At 43.5% G+C, this 15,288-nt stretch overlaps 1 protein-coding gene across 8 annotated transcripts in view; it reads right to left on the bottom strand.

The window, feature by feature from the left end:
* Enpp2 (ectonucleotide pyrophosphatase/phosphodiesterase 2) overlaps positions 1-15,288 on the bottom strand; it is a 108,267-nt gene that overhangs the window by 76,149 nt on the left and 16,830 nt on the right. For 3 of the 8 annotated variants that reach the window (XM_075961013.1, XM_075961015.1, XM_075961017.1), the window contains exons 1-2: positions 1,639-1,884; positions 1,308-1,407 (exon numbers count right to left, since the gene is read on the bottom strand). In XM_075961013.1, coding sequence (XP_075817128.1) covers positions 1,308-1,407; positions 1,639-1,671 — 133 coding nt within the window. In that variant the 5' untranslated portion in view covers positions 1,672-1,884. Of the gene's footprint in view, positions 1-1,307; positions 1,408-1,638; positions 2,462-15,288 lie in introns of those variants that run through there. The other 5 variants (XM_075961016.1, XM_075961009.1, XM_075961011.1 and 2 more) reach the window with 3 other exon arrangements.

Here is a 15,288-nt window from a genome sequence, read left to right as displayed (position 1 = left end):
AGCATTCTCTTCTGGCCCAGTGACCCCTCTCCTCCCTCCCCAACGAAACACAATGAAGTTTTGTCCATTTGGCTCCCTGGGGCCCCAATTTTTTAAGATCTGTTTTCTCATTCTTCCTTCAAACAGCACCTCACCTCAGCTCCCTCCCCCATGTTTCAAACCCATTCCTTCCACCTTCTCAAGCCTCATCCAAGGAACGTTCTGTGTGGAGGACTCACCATCCCGTCAGAGCTTGCTTAATAATACACATTTTATGGTGTTGCAGAGACAGGTGGTGTTTCACGGTGCTCCAATCCAGAGAAAACCCAAAATTCCCAGGAAGACAGAGGATGTACTGTGAGTCAGAGAAAGGGAAGAAAATATTGCCCCCTACAGTGCCTGTCATTTCAAATGCAATTTTTAATTCTGAAACCATCAGCAGCTCCAATTTCCAGGAAATTAACCAAGTCGTTGCTTCAGACCAGGTCAGCGGAGCCCGGCGGTCTGCACAAGCAGCCCTTTATGAAGCCCCACTCTGCCCGTGGGCTGCAAAGGAGCCTCTTTCACTCCCCCTTGTGCTAGTGAAGTCAGGAAGGCTAGGGGAAACTCACCTTGCCTCAGTCCAAGAGAACACAGCGAGTGCGGATCGACTCTTGAAGCCCTCTAAAGAGCCCACTGGGAGGACTCCCTTATTCTCAGTAAATCTTAGTCCCAACGTTTTTAATTTCTAAAGTTTTATTTTAAAAACAAAAACAGTTTATCTCTTAAAGAAAGGAGAGAAAAACCAACCTCCTTTCTTTCTCATTCCCAGGACATAACTTTATGGTAGCAAATGCTGTGCTTTAGAGAGGAGGGCAACATCCCTCTGTCTCACCCCTCTGAATCGACATTCTCATCCCGCCCCATCATTAAACCAGAACAGGTTTTCACTGCACTTAGTCTGGCTTTATTTATGAACAAAGGATCTTACCTTTTTTTGATATTTATAAATTTCAGGGTGCAAAAATTTAAAGTCAGTTATTAAGAAGTGACAATAAAGTCCTCTGATGAAAACAGCATTCTTAGAGGCTGGAGAGATGGCTCAGTGGTTAAGAGCACTGGTGGTTCCTCTAGAGGACCAGGGTTCAATTCCCAGCACCCACATGGCAGTTCACAACTGTCTGCGACTCCAGTTCCAGGGGTTATGCATTGGCATGCAGGCAAAATACCCATACACATAGGCTAAATTCATTGCTCTTTGAGGTCCTCTGAAAGAAGGCGTTGACGTAGATTGCCTAAACGCACAATACTGCTCAAGAATCAAATCTGCTAATACCTGCTACTCTTACCTGTGATAGGTCCTTCGTCCCATTCTGCCCTCTTGATCCGACTTGCTGTGAATCCCAAGCAGATGTTGACACCGATGGCAAAAGTGAACAAGGATATCACCTAAGGGAATAAAGAGATCAAATCGTCAAACACAACTAGATTGGATTAGATGGACTTCTAAATTCACGGAAGCAGTTCTGATGAGTCCAGCAACCCCAGTCCTGCCAATTCCGAAAGGCTTTCTCAGATGATGTCTGTATTTGAGCAAGGAGAAAGGAAAAAAAAATCGAATTCAAATGGAAGTGATTCGGAAGATCGAGCAGTTCGCGAGTCACTGCATCCTCCGCCTACCTGGTGTGACCCGAAAGAGCCTTTTCTCGCCATGCCGAGGGATTCTTGGAAAGCCTCTGCAGGGTGTTCGCTGCGTGCCCGGAATGCACTGCGTTCGTTTGGGGCTCTGAGTTCAGTCTATTAACTCCAAGCAATCCCACCTGGGAAGTTGACAGGCGCATCTGATTCGTCCAGGGCGCGATTTCATCACAGTTGGTTCACAAATTGCAACTCGGAGCATAGGAAGCTTAAGGCAACATCCTTCTTGGCCCCACCCCCCGACCGGCCCCTCCCCTCACACAGACACTTTCATGTGGTATCCTTTGGCAACAGGGGGATTTCTTATGTAGCCATGGCCAGTAACACTGCCTGATCGTTTTTCTTCCCTCACAAATACATGGTTTGTCAAAAGAGAAACCAAATGTATTTTATCCGATAAAAATGAGACAAAACTGCCCCGAACTTCCCATCAGCTCGAAGCTTTTGCTATGCAATTATTCCATGTATTCAATCCCACAACTTTACGTTTCTTTTTAAACAAGAATTAAAAAAACTCACAATTCATAAACCAGATAAATATCTCTGGTTTTCCCTTTTGTTTATTTTTTCCAGCGGTTGGAAGGACCCTGTCTCTCTATAACTACACTGGCAGCTACTCCTGATTCCTCGGGAGCTTCTCACAATGGAATCTTCCAGAATTGCAACTCACACAAGAGATAGCATTATTCCCCTCCATGCTGTCAAATTTTACAGAAGTAACTTTTATCACAATACTGGGACTGCCAGCTAAGCTGCATAAAGTCCTTCTTCGTATGAGGAAAGACAACATCACCCCAGTCTCTCTACCCATTCCTGACAAAGGTTAACTTGTTTGTGGGGCAGGGAGTGGGGGTAAGAAGCCGGCATAAGAGACAGTAGGGGGGAGCTTGATCAGCCTTGAATTTCGCTTGGAAGTGGCAATGCCTGCAAGAACCCCTGTTAAATGCTTGTCCAGTTTGAAGAGACCGTGTGCCTTGAGAGGCTGTTGTGCGCCCTGAAGCTCCTATCCTAAGTAATTTAGTAACTTGGCAACCACACCAAATTTAGAAGTCTCTAAATCGGAAAGCCTTTTACATATTACATGCTTTTAGGATTCAGGGGAGGGCAGGGTAGCTGTTTTCTGGCTCTCCCCTGCCAGGCCCATCCCATGACTCTCGTCCTTGCAGAGCCCATATGTGCATACGTAAACAAACAGGAACCTTCCAAGCAGCAACCGCTGAAGGAGCCCCCACGGCTCTGCTCGCATAAAACCCGATAGCACAAGAGTCAAGAGCTTGTTTACGTGGGTCGCAGAGTAAGCCTGGGTTTCATTATAAACTTCAGAATTCAGTAAACAGCTCATTGAAAAGGAGGAAAGACACTGCCAGACATTCGGTTGCTCCTCGCGGATCCTCTCAGCTTTGCGCTCTTGCAGAGGGGGCAGGCGATGGATTTATCTACAAGCCTCTCGCTTTAGTCTGTATGCCAAGCTAAACTGATCTGGAGTTGATTATTTAGCAAGGCTTCTCAAAGATGTTAACCCCATGTAAGATTTTTCAGCGTTTATATTCAGTCTCAAGATGCAAACCTGCCGGGGTTTTGGAGGGGTGGGGAGGAATCTGTAAACCAAAAGGAAATTATCAACCCCACACTGTTATTTGGTTGTATGCTGCATGCTACAAAGGATCTGAAAAACAGCCTGCTTTTCTTTCTAGTCTCCCCAGGCCTCCAGATCCCAGCAACTTGAGACTTTCTCTGACATTTGATTATAGAAACCCATCCCTAGGACAATGCAGGCTTTCCTTCGGGGGCGGAGGGGCGGGGGGATGCAGCTCAGAAACTGAATGTCAGTTTTTTACTTTATTGTTTTATTTTACGGCACGCAAACTAGCTGTGCAGGAGAAAGAGGCCACAAAGTGTGGCAGCAAGTTGATCCACGTACCTGTGTGATTCTGTACGGAACTGGATTACTCATGTATCCAAAAGGATCAAGAACAGCTTGATCTCTTTCTCTTTCTCTTAACCAGTCTGCCAAAGAACTGCATCTTCTGCATCCAGGTCATTGTGTGTCATAGACTTGTTAATACGTACGCCGCACATACCTACATACACATGCATATACACATATACAGACATACACACATATACGCACACAAACACATGCAAGCACACACAAACACATATACACATGTGCTCACATACGTACACATATAAGAACATGCACACATGCATAAACACACACAAATATACACATTGTGTAACTATAGTTAAGCAAATTGTATGTGGTTTATATGTTCATAAGTATGTGAGGGTACATATATTCTTCATGCGTAGCTGTGTGGAGGCCAGAGTAGGGTTTTGAGTATCCTGCTCTATTTCTCTGCCTTCTCTTTCCTTGAGATATGGTATCTCACTGAAGCTAGGGCCAGGCTGGCAGCCAGAAATCCAGCAATCCTCATGTCTCCACTCCCAACAGGGCTTGAAGGACAAGACACAAGGCAAGCAGATTTTTCCTACAAGGTAATCATTATAGATTAGCTGTCAGGGGGAGAGTCAAAGCCCCTACTTTGGCATTGAATCAACAGTAAAATGCAATTACCCTTCATTATCTCAAACAGAAAACCCAAACACCTGGTTGTGTACACAATAGGTCAAAAAATTCACCTAGAATAACTGGACTGCAGTACAAAATCTTTCCTAAGAAAGAAAGCTCACCTGCTATAGTGTTTAACATTTTGGTAGAAAGACATACATGGCTAGCTGACTCGATACAGCACAGGGAGTACAGAAAGGGGACTTTTAAACTCAACTTTCAGTGTGGTTTATTAACCCAGCCATATTTCACTAGAATCTAAAAGGGATTTAGGAGACAGACAAGAAGGACACCAAGTCATTCTGATGCAAGTCACACAAGGACCACACTGCAAACGACAACATTAAAAATAACTGACAATGACTTGATTTACCAATGCCGCACATGTTGAACGGCTTGGCCTAATTCATAACGGAATTTTAACCTGTTAGTGATAGTGCCCAATGATCCTTGGACTTGAAGTTTCAGTCTCTTTATAGCAAGCTGGGGTGCTCAGGCAAGGGGTGGATCATCTTGATGCTGTGAGCTGTAGAGCAAGCTGGGGTGCTCAGGCAAGGGATGGATCATCTTGACGCTGTGAACTGCAGAGCAGTAATCGATTTCCTTTGCTGTTTGCACAAAGCGGCAGTGTTTTTGCTTGGTTGCAATATAGCAGGTGCATTTATATACATGCACAGTCCGTCTTTTCAGGAAAGCAGTCTATGGGTCCTTGTTCTCCAGCCCTGATCAGGAGAAGAAGGCTTGAGGTGACCCATGAGATTTGAAAGCTGTGTGACCGACACTTGCCATTCTTGCTCCCAAGTTTGAGGCCATCAGAAACTCACTAAAACTTTGTCTAAATCCTGCTTCTCATGATTCTTGACTTGACTTGACTTAGTATTATTTCAATTGTAACCGCAACAAAACACCATGAACATTAGAAAATGGCACTCAAGTGTATTTCCCCTAATCTAGTTGAAAAGTCATTCTGTCTTGTCTTTAAGTTCTGTTTTGGCTGAGGACTACTGGAAAACACAGCATTTACAAAATGAACAACAGTCTTTGTTTCCCAACCTAATGGGTTGAATGTTTTGACAACAAACTGGCTCATAGCTTCCACAATTCTGGACTGCAGATGGGACTAAAGATGCTAACCCACAAAAGCAAGGTTTTATGGGTAATGTATGTTCCCAGGAGTTAGCCAGTTGAGAAATTACAAATTGCAGTTCAAATGCCAAGAGGGCTTGTTCTCTTAATTATCACAAAATTGAAAGCTGAAATCAATACTGCCATGTTTTCCCATGGATTTAACTAATGTCTGTGTATTACATTTGCTACCCATAGAATCCAACAAGAATCCCAAAATATTCTGTGAATAACCACAGATTCAGATATTCATTAGCTAAGCATTGTTCAGGGTAATAGGAAGCTGAACTAGACATCATCCATGCATCCACATTCAATGAGAAACAAAGGTAACGGGAAAGTTGAAACTGTGGTAAGTGCAGGAAGGCATGTAGAAGTCAGCAGTGTTTGGAGAACACAGAATTCAGGTTTGACCTCATTGGGAGGGCTTGCAGAAGACTTGGTAGAGTCCATTGGACTGTGATTTGAAGGGTAGGGGAGAAGAGCTGGATTCAGACAGGAGAAAGGACTCTAGACAGAGAGACCAGAATGTGCAAACATTTTCTGTAGTTATAAGGTGAGATTCACAATGACCAAAAATATCAAGACAGCTTGAGTAAGTTTGGAAGAACAAGAGTGGGCAGGTAGGGAGGGGAGACCGCAGAGGCTAAGGGAGGTCAATCATGTGATTTTTTTCAAAGGTAACCTTAATGGCATTATCTTTATCCTTCAAGCAATGGAAAGCCCTTAGAAGGCTTAAGAAAGTAGAGGTTTAATCAGATTTTAAGGCTAATCTCTTTGTAGTGTGGCTACAATATGCAAGGAATCAAGAATGGATACAGTTGTTGTGCTTAAAAAGGATGGCGCTCAGCTTGCCCCAGGGAGGCTCCGGTTATTACAGACAGAAAGAAAAGGCCAAGAGTTATGGGAAAGATCTGTTAACCAACCAGGTCCAAGAACTGAAGAGGAAGTGGGTGTGGAGTGTGACTTTTGAGCTAACGAATACTTCTCAATTAACATGACCACCTATAATCTCAGGAAAGTTCCTTCTTGTATCTTAATTGAACATGTGAATGTATTTAAATGGGATACATGCAGACATGCATAAATACACACATATGTCTGGGAAATGGCTCTGTGGGAAATCATGTGCCTCACATGTGAGGAACAGAGTCCGGAGCCCCAGAACCTACATAAAAAGCTGGACATAGCGATGTTTCTACAATTGCAGTGGTTCCTCCTGGGATAAAAGGAGAGAAAGCAGATTCCCCAGAAACTCAAGGGCTGTCCTTGTGTACACTGCAGGGAACAAAAAAGAGACCCTGCCTCAACACCTAAAGTTGTCCTCTGACCTCCACACGTAGACCTTGACAAATGTTTACCCATACTCACAGCCATGAACACGCACGCGCACACAAGAAAGATACACCTATCTATTTGTTCATGCCTTAGGATAGGCCAAAATAAAGGACGCTGATGGTAGTTTCAAAACATTTGTCTAGAATTTTCAAAACCATCTAAGGCAGTTGATGTAGAACGATATGACCTGAGACCTTGGACATAATAAATTCATAACAAAAGAGGTTTTGAAAGAATTAGCCCCCAGGAAATAAGTCGGCTGTTTTCCTAACTCTGGTTCATAATAAAACACTTTAAACGTCAAAAACACTATTTAACTGTTTAGTTTCAACTGTATGCTCAAGAGTCCAGCAAACTGAGAAACTGCATCCATCAGCAGACCCTCAGAAAAGCTGCTATCTTGGAAGTGACTTTGTAATGCTTGTACCACATATGCATGGGTGGGTGGGAAGATAACTATGAACAATTCTCTCTTTCTCTCTCTCTCTCTCTCTCTCTCTCTCTCTCTCTCTCTCTCTTTCTCTCTCTCTCTCTATTACATGTGTTTTAATATTAGTATTTTTTCTTTTTCTTTTCTTTTTTTTTTTGAGATAGGGTTTCACCATGCAGCTCTGGCTATCCTAGAACTCACTATGTAAATCAGGCTGGGCTAGAACTCACAGAGATCTGCCTGTCTCTACCTCCTCCTGTGTGCTGGGATTAAAGGTAAGCACCACCACCACGCCAGGGAGCATTTTTTCATGTGTGTGTGTGTGTGTGTGTGTGTGTGTGTGAGAGAGAGAGAGAGAGAGAGAGAGAGAGAGAGAGAGAGAGAGAGAGAGAGAGAGCGCGTGTGCACCACAACACATATATAAAGGTTACAAAGACAACTTGAAAATAATCAGTTCTTGCCTTGTATCATGTGGGTCCCAGGTACCAAACTCAGGTCATCAGACAGACTTAACAGCAAGCTCCTTTACTACTGATCCATCTTGTTAGCCCAAAGTAATTGTTTTTAAGACATAGGATTGACTATTTCCTTCCAGTGTCTGTAAACAGGAAGAAATACTATTATCTCCTCTTCCTGAATGAAAAAGAGGGAAAAAAATAAAGAGGTACAAAGAGTACGTGACGTCTCTGAAATGGCCAAGTGGCTAAGCCAAGGTAAACGCCAGGTCATCCAAACCATCCTAGTCCTCCCTCCATTGGAGCCTACATCTCTCTGCCCCGCCATATGAGGGCCTCAACTCAACACAGCCAAAGTGCAGCTATCTAAACAGTGGGCTTCCCTCTCCTGGAAATGGTGAAACACGTGTTCTATTGCGATGCTTCTTTCTCTCGCTCCAGACCAGATAGCACATCCAGAGACTCCAATTACTAAGTAGAGCCATTTCTGTTGCTGCTCAGAGCTTGCTGGGTGCTGCTGGCAGCTGAGTTCTCTTGCTGGGCGGAGACTTTTCTTTGCATGGCTCATCTTCTTTGAAGCATACCCTGGAAAGTCCTTTCATTCCTTCTTCTTCTTTTGCATTCTGCCTCCACCACACACCGTTTCGTTGAAGACTAGTGGACTCAGCCTGTGACTCATCTCTACAAACTGCCCAGAGAACCCAAGGTAGGCTATGAATCTGACGTTTCCTTTGTCATGGAAAGGCTGTCCACATCTCGCCTCAGTAGCTGGTCTTAAAATGCCATCCCTGGGCCAGCTGCATCAGAATGGCCTGGAAGCTGTTGAGGGTTGCATGTCCTTGGAGCCTACCTCCCACCAAGGGTATCAGGGAACCCAGTGGTGGCAAGCACATCTGGCTACACTGATGGAAGTGGGGAAACCACTGATCTAGAGGTTGAAAGCCAACTGCTCACCAGGCGCATAGAGCCCCAAACCCCATCAAGACTACAGTCTCTGAATTCAGTCCCAAGCTCTATCCCTGTTTAACTGTGAGGCCTTAGGCGACCTTCTTATTTCTCCACCCTAAGACTTGATTTTCCCATGTGTATCCATTTCAGGATTCTTCAGAGCATTACCAGAAGTAATCCATGCAAATCACCAAACACAATGCCTGGCCCGGGATAATGCTTCATAAAGAGTAGTTTTCTTAATCAGAAAAATGTTTGTTATTTTTTGATTAAAGCTGTGTTCTTGTGCACCTCTGTTTCTCAGTACAGGGTGCTACTTCGGCCTGGAACGACCTCTTCACTTAATCTCCCTGACAAATCCCAATACATTTATGAAAACTTGAGTCACATGACACTGTCCAGTATGGCCTCCCCTGACCTGTTCATCCAGTGGAGAGCTATGGGCTCCCCTTGCTCTGTTCTCAGATTTTTCTGGAACTTCTTACATGGCTCTAGCCCTTGTAACCCTTCAAATGCAGAGGTCAGGTATACCAAAGTCCACAGAGCACTGTAACCTGCCTGGGATGTCATATTCAAATGACAAAGCTTTGACAGATGAACCACTGGGCACCAAGAATCTTGAATTACGGTTCTTGCTCTGTTACTTTAAGCCCTTACCTTTTCAACTGTATAACAGGGTTGATGGACTACCATGGTGGATTTTAGCCCTTTAAAAAACAATTAGATTTTTTTTCTCCAAATGGAACCTTAAAACAAATTGTGAGAACTAAGTTTGGAGACGACTTGAGGTACGAATGGGGAACCGGTATCTCATCTCACCAGCCAGCTCCCACACCCTGGGGTATCTCCTCAGATTTCTGAACAAGTAAGGAGTGTAAGTTATAAAAACAAACTAATAAAATCAATACATTATCTCCCTTATCTGAGGTATTCTGATTCTCAAACCCAACCCAAATCTGACCCTCGATGGCAGCCCTTTTGTTGATGACTGGCAGACAGTCCCCAGATAACAGCTTTTAGAAGGAGGTCAAGTTTGTGTCTACTTATATGATTTTGTAGCTCTGAGATCTTCTTCCTCTCCTCCAAATCTTGACCCATAACTTTCTCCAAGCCTCAGCAACTGCAAAAGCACATCTCACAGCTGGAGTTGTGCCACTGTCAAGAACCCAGAGAATTTACCCAGGATTAAGCTAACTGCCCTTCAGGGTGTCCTGTCTGTTTGTGTTCTCTGTCTGTTTGCTTGTTTTACTATCTCTTCTTTCGTCAGTAAAAGTATAACTTCTCAGAGAACAGGAGAAATAAACAGCATGGTAAACAGGCTAAGAGTTTGGATTCTGGATTCCAACAGAATGCAAACCTTCAAGATGAGACTCAGTCTCTCTCTCTCTCTCTCTCTCTCTCTCTCTCTCTCTCTCTTATATATGAGTGCTCTATCTGCATGTATGCCTTTATGCCAGAAGAGGGCATCAGATTCCACTGTAGACGGTTGTGAGCTACCTTGTGGTAGCTGGGAATTGAACTCAGGACCTCTGGAAGAGCAGCCCTTAACCACTGAACCATCTCTCCACCCTGACTCAGCTTCTCTAAATGACTCATTTCAATAAAGAGAAATAGTTCTTATCATACAAGATTAACGGGAAGAACAAATTATATAATAGGTTAAGCAAGTAACCAAGCACTTGAAACATAAAACAGGCATGCGCATGTGAATACACACACACACACACACACACACACATATATATATATATATATATATATATATATATATATATATATATATATATATATATACACAGAGACATCACCAATTCCTCAGTTCAGAAGAGTAAGATCTCCATCGCCTGCCCTCACAGTCTCAATGCCTGTTCTTAGTAATACAGGTTCAAGGAAACTCATTTAACTTAGGGAAACAATAGATCAATGTCTAATGTTGCAAACCTCCCATTTCCACTTTCTCTCAGATCTCAAGAGATGCTGTTTGGCAAAGCTGGGGTGTTTCTAGACACGGCTTAGAAGACATACCACCCAAACACAATAGTTAACACCCACGTAGAAAGCGCTGACTTAGGTTTCTTCTGAAGAACTGTGTTTGAACTCCAGTCTAGAAGGAAGTTTGCACTTGTTCCTGGAATGTCGAGGCAAGCGTTCCCAGAACAATGGCCTCTCCGGAGAGAAAACACAACTGCTGTGCCTCTGCTTCCCCCTTCAAGCAAACAAGAGCTACTGAGACTCAGCAAAGTCAGAGCAGAGCAGAATGGAGAGAGCGAGAGCGAGAGAGCGAGAGAGCGAGAGAGCGAGCGAGAGAGAGAGAGAGAGAGAGAGAGAGAGAGAGAGAGCGAGAGCGAGAGAGAGACCTGGAGCCACCATAACTAATGGTGAAAGACAGCATGAGTGCTTTTCCCCAAGATTAGGAGCAAAGCAAGGATAGGCTGGCTCTCTTGGAATTTCTGGTCTACTGCCATTCTGCTGCCAAAACAAGTGAGCAAGCACCTACCAGTGTGGATGCTCCTGGATCCTGGAGCATGACAAGAAGAGGAAAACCTCAGGGCTTCAGAACATATAAGCAGTGCAGATGCTTCTATAATGAGTGAAAGAAGCTTCGTACAAAGCCACCTGCTGTACTGTCTCATTGAGAAGAAACATCCCCAGCGGGAAAGAACTGAGAGAATGGGGATTCAGGGCTGTCAGACCACGTGACAGGGATGCCGCTCTGATAGGAGCTTGAGTTCACATATAATGAAATGCTCTAAAATTAGGTAATGGTGATATTTGAACTTTTCACATTAGAAAGGATATATTTGTTGTCAGGATGTCTTCACAGTACGTTATCTTTTTTGGTTAGTCTTGTTTTTTGTCTTTTGTTTTATAGAGACAGGGCTTTTCTGTGTAGCTTTTGAGCCTGTCCTGGAACTCGCTCTGTAGACCAAGCTGGCCTCGAACTCTCAGAGATCCACCTGCCCATGCCTCCCGAGTGCTAGGATTAAAGGCGTGCAACACCACCACTGCCCTATTTACAAATGTTACCTTTAAAACACATGAAAAAAAGGGCTGGAGAGATGAGTTAAAGGTTAAGAACAGGGGTTGGAGAGATGGCTCAGTGGGTTAAGAGCACTGGCAGTTCTTCCAGAGGACCTAGGTTCAATTCCCAGCACCCACATGGCAGCTCATAACTGTCTGTAACTCCAGTTCCAGGGGATATGATACCTTCATACAAATGCACATAAAATAAAGTTAAAAAATTATTTTACAAAAAAGGTTAAGAACATTGACTGCTCTTCCATGGGTCCTAAGTTCAATTCCCAGTAAACCTCATGGTGGCTTACAACCATCTATAATAAGATCTGGTCCCTTCTTCTAGCATGTAGGGAAACATTTATTTATTTATACATAAATAAACCTTTAAAGCACACACACACAAAAAAAAAAAACCTAGCAGCCTGGTGTAGAAGTGAGCACCTATGATCCCAGCACTTGGGAGACTGAGGTAGGAGAATCTCAAGTACCAGGTCAGCACAGGTTACATAGATAGACACACACGCACACACGGGCACACACACACATAACACACACACATTCAAACACACATGCAAACTAGTGACTCAAACACACATGCAAACTAGTGAGATTCTAGCTGCAGAAAAGAACATTCCAAAGTACTCGATCCACAGAAAAACAGCGTTAACTTTGATCTTAGTTCTGGAGGTTGCATGTTCAAAGCTGTCTCCAGGGTCACGCCACTCCCCCTGCGTACCTAACACCGCACAGGAGGGGGCATTTCAGCTGTGGTGTGTACCTCTGCCTGTGAACAATCTCTCCATATCCCTGAGAAGATGACTTCCTGAGATTCTGCCGGCCTATACAGCCCTTTTATCACGCTTCATGTTCCATGTTACTGTCAAGGAACACAGCCTATAAGAGGATCCAGGTCTTGCCTGTAAAACTTGAACCTTAGTGGCAATGAACTATGAATAATATGAGGTGCAGCTGTGGGGATTTAAGAGCAATAATACTTTGCATTTCAAGAACAAACAGTAAAATAAAAAAAAAAAACAGCCCTCTGAGACAGTGAAGATTTATTCACTTTCCGACATTCTGCAATGAATGAAGCGGCGGGTTGTGCCCAGACTTCAGCTCTAAAGCACCCTTGACTGCAAGAGGAAGGCAGTTCAGGCAGCAGAGAGAGATCTAATACAGTGAGCTAAAGATGCATATTTTTTAAAGTGGAAAAACAGATGAAAAACATTGGGGGCAAATGAACCACAAGCAAAGAATGGGAAATTTCAAACAAGGAGTAACAAGGTACTATCACCGGCTTGCAGAAAACCTCATATGTGGTAGCTGGTCTTCAGAAAGGCCTGTACTTTCCCAGACAATTTACATAGATCATCTTGCTTGATGTTCATAAAGCTTTTATGATATTGTCATCATCAACAAGTGTGAAAACAGCATCAAATATACCTGACAATATTCCTAAAGTCAGGTCCCTGTTTAGTGAGAAAGTCATCTTTTCTCTCAGATCCCCAATGAAGATTAGAAGAAAACTAGTAAGCTCTCATAAATTGGGACTCTCAGCTACATGGAGAAGGACCTGAGTCCCCGCAAAGCAGAGGAACTTATAAGTGGGTGGTGAACATAACAGAAACCACAGAGAAACCTCTGATCTAGGCTGACCTTGTTGTGACCCCAAAACAGAAGCACCAGCCATGAGAGAGTGACAAGGACCTTGATGGGTCATTTCAAAATTCCTATGCCATCAGAAAATAATTCTTTCCATTGTTAGGCAATTCCCCTAAACTCAGGAAAACCAAAGTTTGACAAAGTCATAATATACTGGTTCAACGCAGACATAGAAACCTTCACAAGGTTAGCTAGGGCTTATAAAACCTTACTTGGTACCAGGATTCCTTAGTATTAGGAATACCAAGATCAAAAGCAAGCAAGCAAACAAACAAAAAAACCCACATGTTTTAATTGGGAGATAAAATGTACTGGCCTCTTTGGGGCAATGTAACAAAACACCAGTAATGGATTTGTCTGTGTATACAAGAAATTTACTGTTCAGAAGAGGCTGAAGGTCCAGGATTCATATCCTAGTAGACAGCATCTGGGAAGCCCAGGTCCTATAAAAGAGTGTCTTCTTCCAATGGCTGCACATAACAGGAAGAGTAAATCTGTTATAGAACATTCCTTTATACTGTGTTAAGACATGTTACTGTGACTGATTTCATAGAGAACTGAATGGCCAATAGCTAGGCAGGAAGAGGTTAGGTGGGATCTCTAGGGACAGAGAAATCTTGGCAAAGAAGAAAGAAGAGTCACCAGCTAGACTCAGAGAAAGCAAAAAACACAGGACGAGAGGCAAAAGCCACAAGTAATGTGTCAATATGCAGATGAACAGAAATGGGCTAATTTAAGTCATAAGAGCTAGTGGTACAAACCTAAGCTATATAGGCTGAGCATTCATAATTAATGATAAGTCTCTGGGAGCTGGAGAGATGATAGCTCAGAGGTTAAGAGAACTGGCTGCTCTTCCAGAGGTCCTGAGTTCAATTCCCAGCAACCACATGGTGGCTCACAACCATCTGACATGAGATCTGGTGCCCTCTTCTGATGTGCAAGCAGAACACTTTATACATAATAATTAAATAAATCCTTTTAAAAATAATATGTCTCTGTGTCATGATTTGTGAACTGGCAGTCCAAAGAAAAATCTGTCACCCATAAGTATATCTGGGAACTTCTCTAGGAGAGAAGTAGTAGTTTCCTGGTTCCTGAACCACAAGTTTAAAATATGTTCTTAAAGTCAACATGGCAGTGAATGACTAGCTGCCATGGACTGAATTCAATTTGAATGTATCTGAGCCAGGTATGGTGGTGCATGTCTTTAACCACAGCACTTGGGGGGCAGAGGCAGGCGGACCTCTATGATTTCAAAGCAGATTGGTCTCCATAGGTCATTCCAAGCCAGCAAAGGGTACATGGTGACACCCTGACCCTAACAATAATGATGACGGTAAACTTAAATGTATCTTGACAGGGTAAACTTAAGACATTAAAAATGAGACAGAGACGGGGATTAACCCATCTGGAATAACCTTCTTGAAATACACATTATCGCTTTTACATCCACACAAAGAGAGCCCAACATTAACAACTTTTGTAAAAAGGCAACAAGGAGTTCTGTGAAAAGCAAGGCCCACAGGTACCCATGTTTGTCCATAGGTCTCCGTGACCCTGTCTGATCTAGGAGACAACTCCCTGGCTCTGCTTGCAGTATTTGTTTCTGCTAAACACAGTGCTGCCAGGCTCTGCTGGGTGTTATGTTACGATCTCACTAGAAAACCAGGAGCCCTGAGAAAGGCACCGAGGGATGGAGTGAAGGGTGTCTCTACTGCGCACTCCACTAAGTCCTCTTTCATGTGTTCATTCAACAAGCTTTCACCGAGTGCCTAATATATGTTACGTACTGAGGACGTAGCCTCTGCTGAGAGTTTCCCACATTTTGACAAGAGAAGAAATACAGTATCGGGTAGCTGGCAATTGATAAGGAAGCTAGAGCAGGGGAGTAGCAACATAAGACAGTGATAAAGGTCTTTCCCCAAAAATGACATTTGATCAAAAACCTGAAAAAAAATAAAGGAGGGTCCAAGTATTTCTTCAGAAGGACAGTAAGTGTGGAGGCTCTATTGTAGGAGTAGGCTGGTGTGTTCAGGGCAGCCAGTGTGACTAGGAGAGTACAGAGGGGAAACAGTAAGTGCCAC

Source organism: Microtus pennsylvanicus, chromosome 2 (genome assembly GCF_037038515.1).
Source record: "Microtus pennsylvanicus isolate mMicPen1 chromosome 2, mMicPen1.hap1, whole genome shotgun sequence".
In the NCBI taxonomy this organism is placed as follows: domain Eukaryota; kingdom Metazoa; phylum Chordata; class Mammalia; order Rodentia; family Cricetidae; genus Microtus; species Microtus pennsylvanicus.
This window is presented reverse-complemented; position numbering and strand designations above follow the sequence as displayed.